The sequence below is a fragment of the Prionailurus bengalensis genome, chromosome X (genome assembly GCF_016509475.1).
Source record: "Prionailurus bengalensis isolate Pbe53 chromosome X, Fcat_Pben_1.1_paternal_pri, whole genome shotgun sequence".
NCBI lineage: Eukaryota > Metazoa > Chordata > Mammalia > Carnivora > Felidae > Prionailurus > Prionailurus bengalensis.
This window is the reverse complement of record NC_057361.1, coordinates 123,511,851-123,520,874: the sequence shown is the minus strand read 5'-3', so window position 1 is coordinate 123,520,874 and position 9,024 is coordinate 123,511,851. Positions and strand designations below refer to the sequence as shown.

At 60.1% G+C, this 9,024-nt stretch overlaps 1 protein-coding gene across 10 annotated transcripts; it reads left to right on the top strand.

Annotated features, from left to right (window-relative positions):
• Positions 1 to 3,557: 3,557 nt before the first annotated feature.
• EOLA2 (endothelium and lymphocyte associated ASCH domain 2) lies at positions 3,558 to 8,366 on the top strand. Of its 10 annotated transcripts, XM_043571318.1 has the most exons (4): positions 3,729 to 3,967; positions 6,137 to 6,284; positions 6,401 to 6,683; positions 7,518 to 8,366. In XM_043571318.1, the coding sequence occupies exons 3-4, from the start codon at positions 6,431 to 6,433 to the stop codon at positions 7,778 to 7,780; spliced, it is 516 nt and encodes a 171-aa protein (XP_043427253.1). In that variant the 5' UTR covers positions 3,729 to 3,967; positions 6,137 to 6,284; positions 6,401 to 6,430; the 3' UTR covers positions 7,781 to 8,366. The 10 variants fall into 10 exon arrangements, 8 of the variants coding, with proteins under 8 accessions (XP_043427254.1, XP_043427259.1, XP_043427256.1 ...); XM_043571319.1 differs by lacking the exons at positions 3,729 to 3,967; positions 6,137 to 6,284 and adding an exon at positions 3,558 to 3,708; XM_043571324.1 differs by lacking the exons at positions 3,729 to 3,967; positions 6,137 to 6,284 and adding an exon at positions 3,560 to 3,687.
• The last annotated feature ends 658 nt before the right edge of the window (positions 8,367 to 9,024 follow it).

Here is a 9,024-nt window from a genome sequence, read left to right as displayed (position 1 = left end):
TGTTTTCCCAGTCTAAAGCTGACTTCCCAGGACTGGACTCTGTATCACCACCTTCCAAACCCTGCCTATTCTTCAGTGCGCAGCTCAGAACCAGCCTGCTTCTGAAAACTTCCTGATCTCCCAGTGAGGTGCATCCTGGCCTCTCCTGAGGCCTTGTAGCACTTCACAGTTCTTTCTGTGGACAGTGTCTGGTCCTACCTCAAATGAGAGTTACTGACATACTTGCCTTTCTTATCCAACTAGCATGCACCGACTCCGGGTCAGGGCCTATGTCACTCATCTGCTGAAGCCTAGTGTGGTACAGTAGCTCATCATGGTAGAGAGTCGATGAATCCTGGATGATTCAAACTGGACAGTTTATCGCCATCATTAACATCTAGTGAGTGTCTCCTCTGGCAGAGGCAGGCTCTGGGGACAGCACAAAGGTGAAGTGGACAGAGTCCTTGTTCAGAGAGATTCCAGTCTAGCTGCAGTAACTGGGCACACACATACACATGCAAAACAGAAAAAGCCCAAGGTAACCTTGCACAAAAGGAGTACCATAGACAGGATTCTGGAAAGTTGTCAGGAAGAAGGAGCAGACCCTGACACCCGGCTCAGACTGTTAGGGGAGGCTTCATGAGGACACACACAGGAAGTGAGGGAGAGTATCTGCCATGAGAAAGCAGTGTGGAGGGCACAGTCACCGAGTGCTGGGAACTGGGGAAGGGTCCAGGCAGTGAGACTAGAGGGGAAGCTATGCCCAAGGAGACAGGAGGACTCCCTTGAACAAGGCCATGTTATGTATGGCTGAGCTGGGCTCATTCAGTGCTCATAGTAATCTCACAACCTGAGGATCGTTTATATTATCCTCATTTGACACCTGGACAAACTGAGGCCAGAGAGATTCAGGCACTTAAATGCCAAGAATTAGGAGCCAGGGCCACCTCTGGGCAAAGTTGTGTTTTAGGAAGCATGGTTAAGCTACAGGGTTGGCTGGGATTACACGAGGGCCAGAGAGGGGTTAAAAATCTGCCTGAGTCATATGAAAAAAGCCCCTAGCTATGAGAGAATACAGGAAACACCAGAGATACAGGACACTCTTCCAGAAACTTTGTTTCCTTAAGGATTCTATCTGTAGTCCCTCTACTTCTCCTTGTGGATTTTGTTCCATTGGCAGGGGTGAGTTACTGAGTGAGATCAGGGTAGCTGAGGTAAAAGAGATTCTCGTGCTTTGAAAAAAGTGTTCAGGAAAAAAAAGCTCACTTGCAGGCCACTCTGAAGTACCAGGGGTGACCTGAATGTTTTTGAAGTTACCCCTACAGAGGAAGAAAGACAGGAGGCATCCAGGCCGGTGTGGAGGCTCAGGTAAAAAGCCCCAGACCTCAGACCTGAACTCAGGAAGTAGCAGTGGGGACAAGAAGAGGAGCATCTATTCTGATCAGGCATTTGGGAGGCAGGGACACCGGATTTGGTCACCAAGCAAATGCGAAAGGAGGGTGAGGGTAAGGGAACCCCAGGAACAAAGCAGGGCGACAGGGAGTGTGTTGGGTCCCTGACTGAGAGGTAGAGGGCAGGAAACAGCTCTGACAGGGCGGTTGACTCTGTCTGGCACATGTCAGGTCTGAGGGGCAGCAGGAAACAGAGTAGGAATTTTTCTTCTCACCTGCAAAATACGTTCATATAAAGTCCGTCCCTCAGGACCCCACTGGCCATCCCAGGGTGCCCGGGCGTTCAGCCCGGAGGTGCGGGATTCAACCTGCGGGTACCACCCTCTTCCCGCCTCCGTGCTCTCCGGGGTCCATTTTAAGGGTTACCTCAGGTCGCTGAGGACCCTGGGGCTGCCACTTTGTTGCCTACGAGTGCGGCGCGGACTGGACGCTTATAAAGGGCACTGCCTGGTCTGCGCCACTGGCACACCTTTGCTAAGCCCCGCGCGGTTCCCAAGGTCCAACATTCCGGCCTTGCCAGCTCCGCCCCCCTCCGCCGTAGCTCCACCCCAGCCACGCCCTGTGACACCCCAGCTCCTCCTCCCCGCCACTATACCAGCACAGCCTTGCTCAACCCCAGCCCCTCCCCGCCAGCTATTCCACGAGTCCCGCTCCGCTCCTCCCCTATCACACCCTGCTCCACCCCAGCTCCTCCCCCGAGTTATTCCACCAGTCCCACCCTGCTCCACCCCAGCTTCACCTTCCAGATACCCTACCAGTCCAACCTTGCTACTCTCCACACCAGCCCCTCCGCAACTCCTCCTCCGAACTATCCTAGCAGTCCCGCCCAGCCTCTCTACAGCCCCGCCCTGTTCCCCCCTCCCAGCTATCTCACCAGTCCACTTCGAGCCTCGAAAGCCCCGCCCCACTCCTCCCCATTTTCTGCTCCGAGCTTCCCCCGCCCACGTCGTTCTACTCAACCCCAGCCCCGCTTGTCACCTCCCCACCTTCTCCCAGCTTTTGCCCATCCCCGTGCCACCCTCCCCACCCCCGGCGCTAGCTACTACTTCTCCGACCTTTCCCCCAGACCGGCCCGGCTCATCCTCACCTCTCTCTCCTAACTTGCCACCAGCCACGCCCTCCTAGTCCCCCACTTCTGCCTTTGGAGGGTCCCCCAGCCCGGCCCTGCTACTCCCCAGGTGCTCATCCATTGTGCTTCCCCAGCTCTTCCCATGGCTCCACCTCCGTCTCCTAAATTTCGTCCCACTCGTCCGCCAGCTCCGCCCCGCTCCTCCCCGCCTGCTCCCCTTAGTTCCATCCTGCTCCACCCTACCTCCTTCTACCCGGTGGTTCCCCCACTCCTCCTGCGATTCCACCACCCGCCAAAGCTTTCTTCCAGCTCCGCCCATCTCCACCCCCACCTCCACCTTCCCAACCTCCTCAGTTCCACCCCGCCCCTCTCCAGCTCCCCTTCTCAGCTCCGCTCTGCTCCTCCCCACCCCCACACCCATGGGTTCCCTGGCTCCTCCCCTGAACCCCACCCCCCCGACCACAGCTTTCTCTCAGCTCCGCCCCCTCCTGCCCCAGCTCCGCCTACCCAACCTCCTCAGTTCCACCCCGCCCCTCTCCAGCTCCGCTTCTCAACTCCGCTCAGCTCCTCCCAGGGCCCTCCCCCCAGGGGTCCCCAGCTCCTCTGACTCTATCCCCCACAGTTTCTCCCAGCTCCGCCTCCACTGCCCCAGCTCCATCCTGCCCCTGCTCCAGCTCCTCCTGTCAGTTCTGCCCTCCTCCCCAGTGGTCCCCCAGCTTCCCCTTTGGCTCCACCCCAAGCTCCCCCCTGCAACTCCCCCAGTTACACCTCCCCAGGCCCACCCTGCTCTTCCCACAGCTACTCCTCCGCAGCTTTCCCATCTCCGTCCTGCTCCTTCCCGCTCATTGCCCTAGGTCCTGCCCCAACTCTTTCCCACAACTGGCGCCAGCTTCTTCCACAGCCCTGTCTCACAGCTCCTCCTACCCCAGCTCCTAACCCACAGGTCCGCCCCCACCTACTCCTCCCCCAGTTCCACCTCCCGCCGCCCCGCCCACAGCCCCACCCCCAGACTCGACTCGCCCCGCCCCTTTCCCCCCCAACGCCCCACCCCCATTTCTATCCTCCTTCCGGTTCCGCTCCAGCCGCCAGCGCCAGCTCCCTATCAAGCCTGATGGTCCCGCGCGCCTCCCGGCCCCTTGAGTCCAACGACGTCTCCTAGCGACCGGGAGACGTGTCCTATGTGCGTGTGTGCGTGTCCTATGTGCGTGTGTACGTAAGTGCGTGTCCACGTAACTGCTTGGCTGCGTGCCTACGGGCTTTCGCCCTGGCGTGCTGCGTACCTCCGTGTGCGTACGTAACTACGTGGGTACGAGCCGGCGTATGCCCCGCAAAAAAGGAGCGGCAGCGTCTGTGCGGGTGCGTCAGGTGAGGGGCCGCCGGCGCCCGGCACCTGTCAGCGGTTCCTGGTGTCGGGCCGCGGCGATGGCGGGACAGCCACGACGCGGACCGGGCGCTCTGTCCTCTCTCGGTGGGCCGCGTCGTCTCCTCGTCTGGGCGTGGGAGGCGGTCGTCCCGGCGCTGGTGGCCTCGCAGGGTCACGGGAAGCGGACGGTCCCGCCCGGTGGCCGCAGCCGAATCGGCCTAGCGCGCCTGCGGTGGGCGGGGGCGGGGGCGGGGCCGGGGCAGGGAGATCCGCCACGCGCGAAGGGAGCCAGGAAGCCCGTGCGGCTGCGGCCTGCTCGACCCTCGGCGGGACGGTGCCTCTGGGCTGGGGGTTCCCGGACCAGAGGTCTGGAAGCAAGCGCAGAGCGGCCGCGGACACCCTTCCCTGTCCCCTCCTTCCGCCACCGTCACATGCCCGCGACGTACGTGTGCGCCGAGAAACGCGACCATACCTTTGCACGGGCACCGGTCCGCACGCAGTCGTTCCGGCCCTCCCCGCCTCCCGCTGGGCCCTTAGGGCCGCGACCTCACCGAGGCCACCGGCTGTGCGGGGTTCAGCCGGTTGCCCCTGGCACTCCTCCCGGGGAGGTGGGGAGGCTTCCAGGATTTGATTGAGGGGAACTGGACTGTAGGGCCCCCAAATCCTTCCCGTGTGACAGTGTGAGGGCCTGGTGTCCTCTTTCTCCTGTTGGATACGGGTCTGCTAGGCTGTGAGAACACGAGCCACTTACATGAAATGGTTTTCTCTGCTGCCGGCTGGGGCCTTATGTGGTTAGCAGAACCAACCCGTGAGTGAGGTGCAACGTGGAAGGCTGAGAAGTGAAGGAGGGGTGTCAGTCGCGTCAGGGCTGTCCGGCCGTGAGTTCCATGAAGATGGAACAGGCAGGGGGCAGGTCGCTGGTGCCTGCGGCAACCGGTGTGTTCATGGAGGGGGGCGGGCAGTGCGAGGCAAAGAAGTAGAGACTGTGAGTGTAGACCGCTGCTCCTGGGACCTCTGCTATGCAGAGGTTTAGACAAGTTGGCAGGTGCTGGAGACACGTGCGGGCTCAGGGGCTGGGGGGGGGGGGTCTTTGTCCCTGCAGTGAGGGGTGTACAGGTGTGGCTTTCTGAAAGGGAGACCATCTCCTCACAGGGGAGGGGAGTAGGGCTGCCTGAGCAAGAGCAGACGGAGTGAGGTCCTCCAGTGAAGGACTGTGCTTGGCCCAGAGCACAGCTGAGGGCAGGTGGCCGCGCAGCTCAGCCCCAGACAGAGGGAACGCAGGGGGTGTGGTGCCAGGGCGGCAGGACGGTGGGTTGGGAAAGGGGTGATCCCAGGGCCTTATCTTTGAGAGTAGATGTGTTCTCTTAAACGAGAGGAGGGGTTGAGGCCAGGTTTATGTCCTTTGAGAACTGGGAGGAGAGATGATCCAGATTCGGTGTGCTCCTGAGTGCAGCGCAGTGCCCCAGGCCCTGTGATGAGGATGATGATAATGATGAGGGGCGGCCACTGTTTGTGGCTGTCCTGTTAGGTGCCACATGCCGGGCTAGGTGCCCCTGCACCTTGTCCCCGGTCCTCGCGGCCCCGATGGAGACTGGGGCTCCTTGAGGTGCCAGGCCCCAGCTGAGGCTCGGGCCGGGGTCGTGTTCCTCCCACTGCACAGCTCTGCCGTGCGCGAGGAGGAGGGACCCCCTCGTCCAGGTGCAAGGACAAGGGGTAGGCGCACTCAGGTCCCCTGAAATCATGGGCTGTCTCTCTATCCCTCGGCGCCTCCTTCTCAGCTATAGAGCGGGGTGACGAAGCGCTGCCTTACTGGGTTATGTGAGGATCGAATCCTGTGATGTGTTGATTGTGCCCACCCCAGTGCCTGGCATGGAGATGGTGCGTGCGCCCTGGTACCAGTTGTTCCTGCTCTGGTTCCTGGTTTCTCTAGGCCCGGGTCAGGGTCGGGGGGTGTCTGTTGATGGTGGAGAGCAGTGGGGCAGGAAGGGGTCAGAGGAGAGTGGCGCCCAAAGGGGTCGGGAGGAGACAGCTGCCAGGACCATGTGCGATCACAGGGCGCCCCCAGCGCTGAGCTGAGGTCGGATACCAAGGGTTTGCGCTCAGCAGCCCCAGGGTGGCGAAGCCCAGGGTGTCCCTGTCTGTGCTGGGAGAGGGGTAGAGCCAGCTCACTGAGCTGTCCAGCCGAGGGGCCCCTTGCCATCTGTGCTCTCCTGGGGCTCAGTGACCTCCGATGTAGAACTGACCACAGGCTGTCCTGGCCATGCCTTTCTCTAGCTATCCCCGCCCTCCTCTCTGAGGTCCCCAACGACTCCATGTGATGGACACGTCATCCTGACCGCCGGCCCCTTCCTTTGTGCCCGTCAGCTGACCGTGTAGTGACAGAGGAGGAAGAGCCAAGGCTCTCTGTTCCCCCACTGTCCAGGTCAGTGGGGTGTCAGGGCACCCCCGGAGGACCCTGGGGAGAGGTCTTGCCCCCAGGTCATGAGCTTGGAGCACTGGGCACGATGCCTGTTGACCTTCGTGGTTCTGTCTCCGCAGGCCTGGTGAGGCCCAAGGCGCTCTGGGGAGATGAAGTTCGGCTGCCTCTCCTTCCGGCAGCCTTATGCAGGTTTTGTCTTAAACGGGGTCAAGACCCTGGAGACGCGTTGGCGTCCTCTGCTGAGCAGCCACCGGAACCGTACCATCGCCATCCACATTGCTCACAGGGACTGGGAAGACACCGCATGGAGGGAGCTGCTGGCGGAGAGGCTTGGAATGACCCCTGCTCAGATTCAGGCCTTGCTTCTGGAAGGGGAAAAGTATGGCCGTGGCGTGATCGCTGGCAAGTGATGAGAAGCCGCATGCTGCTGAGACACCCCCAAGGGCTACTCCCCAGGACCTTGCTCAGGAGTTTTGTGCCTTGTTCCCTTGTGTGAGCTGCTTGGTGTGGGGGCCGTGGTTTCTTTAAGCAGCACACCTTCAGCGGGGCAGCAGGGGGCCCTGGGACTGGGGTTGGGGGGAGTTGCTGAGGTCCCACGACTTCAGGTGAACCCTGCTTCCGCTCTGGGCCTCAGTGCCTGGTTCTGACCTGAGAGACAGGGACAGGTTCCAAATGTGCATGTGACCTTCGCTCACGGTTGCACGTGTGTGCCCACGTGCGTGCGTGCGACAGAGACCGTGGAGGCAGCACGGTGCACACAGTGGGTCGGGGCAGACTCCAGACCCCGGGCTGTTGCCGGGCTTCCTGTGGGATGCCCCACCCCCACTGTCCCTGTATCCTGGGTGAGTCTCCTAAGCCCTCGGTGGGGGAGGTCCCACACGAGCACCTGCCACCTGCTGAAGTGCTCGGGGACCTGAGTGCCTGTTCCGCCCAGCATCTGGGGCCCTTCTGGTCTGACCTCTGCCTGTTGCCCTAAGCTCTCTAGCTGGGGCCAGCCCATTATTTGGGGGTGGTCGTTGAGGACGAGGCCCTCCACTCCGTTTCGCTCCCTCCCTCGGCCTCACCCAGAACTCCCTAAGCAGACTTTAGCGTGTCGGGCATGCTCAGTCCGAGGGGCCCAGTGTACCCGGTGTCCCCTGGTCTCTGGTGGTTGTAACTTTGAATAATCATGTTCTCCAACAGGCGGGCCTTGGTTTCTGGAAGGAAAAACCATCGTGTGCTTCTCTTTGTGCTCAGGGCTTGTTGACATTGGGGAAACCGTGCAGTGCCCAGAGGACTTAGCTCCTGATGAGGTTGTGGCGCTGGAGAATCAAGCTGTACTGACCAGCCTGAAGCAGAAGTACCTCACCGTGCTTTCAAACCCCAGGTGGTTACTGGAGCCCATACCCAGGAAAGGCGGAAAGGATATCTTCCAGGTAGACATCCCAGAGCACCTGATGCCCTTGGGGCAGGACGCCTGGCAAGTGCGGAAGGTTACCGAGAAACCGGCTAAATCGTGACCCATCGACTGACTGTCATGCCGCAGACCTACAAGCCAGGTTCAGTCTGAATCAGCCCTGCCACTGTGTGCTGTTCGTGGAAACAGGTCTCTCCACTCAGATGCAGGGGACAGGGCAACGGGACTTTCCTCGTGAGATGCCTGTCTGGGCTCGCCGGCAGTCTCCAGGACTTCGACGTTCGGGATAAAGGGGAAGCGGCCAGTAAATGTCTTGGTGCCGCCACTACTTGAGTCCTGACTTCCGGGTCGTACAGAGACATAGGTCTGAAGACGACCGGTTCGTGTTTCCTCCTCTCGTTGTTTTGCTCAGAACTCATAGGACGTTTGAACAGCATCCAGGGGACCTTGTGGGAAGGCTGGGAGCGGGCGCTAAAGGGGTGTGCAGGGGTGGCCAGCCACGGGTGCCCCCGTTCACCATGACGACAGCATCAGACTGAGACACAGCATCCGTCTGTTCTTACAAATGACTCTTGCTCTGTTGTCAAAGCGTCCCTTGGCCCATGAAGTATGCGTGTTTGACACATCCCACAGCTAGCTACTTCATGGCCAAAGGAAGGATCCTAAATACAGCACCGATGGGAAAATGATTAAGTCGTGTTGTGTATTCTGTGGGAAATCTTTTGTTGTCGTTGTGTGCTTTCTTAGCAAAGTTTCTGGTGGTCCTTACCGATAGGGAAGATGGGCTGTCCCTCCCCCCAACCCCCAGGCACTGACTAGAATGGCCCGTCTCTTCTGAGCAACAAGAAAGTAGCCCCACATCCCTTGGCAGATGGGGTGGCCCTGCTTTTAGGTGGGCCTCTTTGGCAGGCCCCTGGCTCTTGGGCTAGAGGCGCTCAGCTGCTGATCAGAAACTTCCCGGCATCACAGGGGCACCCGTGAGGAAAAGCCCTCCTGTTTCAAACACACGAATGATACGAGGTGACACCCCCAAGGTCAGGAGTGAGGCAGTTCTGTCTCCTGACCCGCGGGCGAGGCTCAGGGGACCAGATCTTCCTGGGCTTGCCTCCTCCATGCTCCCTAGCCAGGTCCTTGGCCGAGGCTGCAAAAACGCTGCCGCTTCGAAGGACAGAGGACAGTAGGGGGCCAGAACCTGTCTCAGGCCAGGATTCCCAGCCTCCCCGGGCTTATCGCATAAGGTGTGTGTAGCATTATACGTGAGAAAGAACACAGATTCGCCATTCTAGTCAGACTGTTTATTTACTCCCGCGGAGTTGTGTTTGTTTCCATTAAAGCCGAAAATAGATT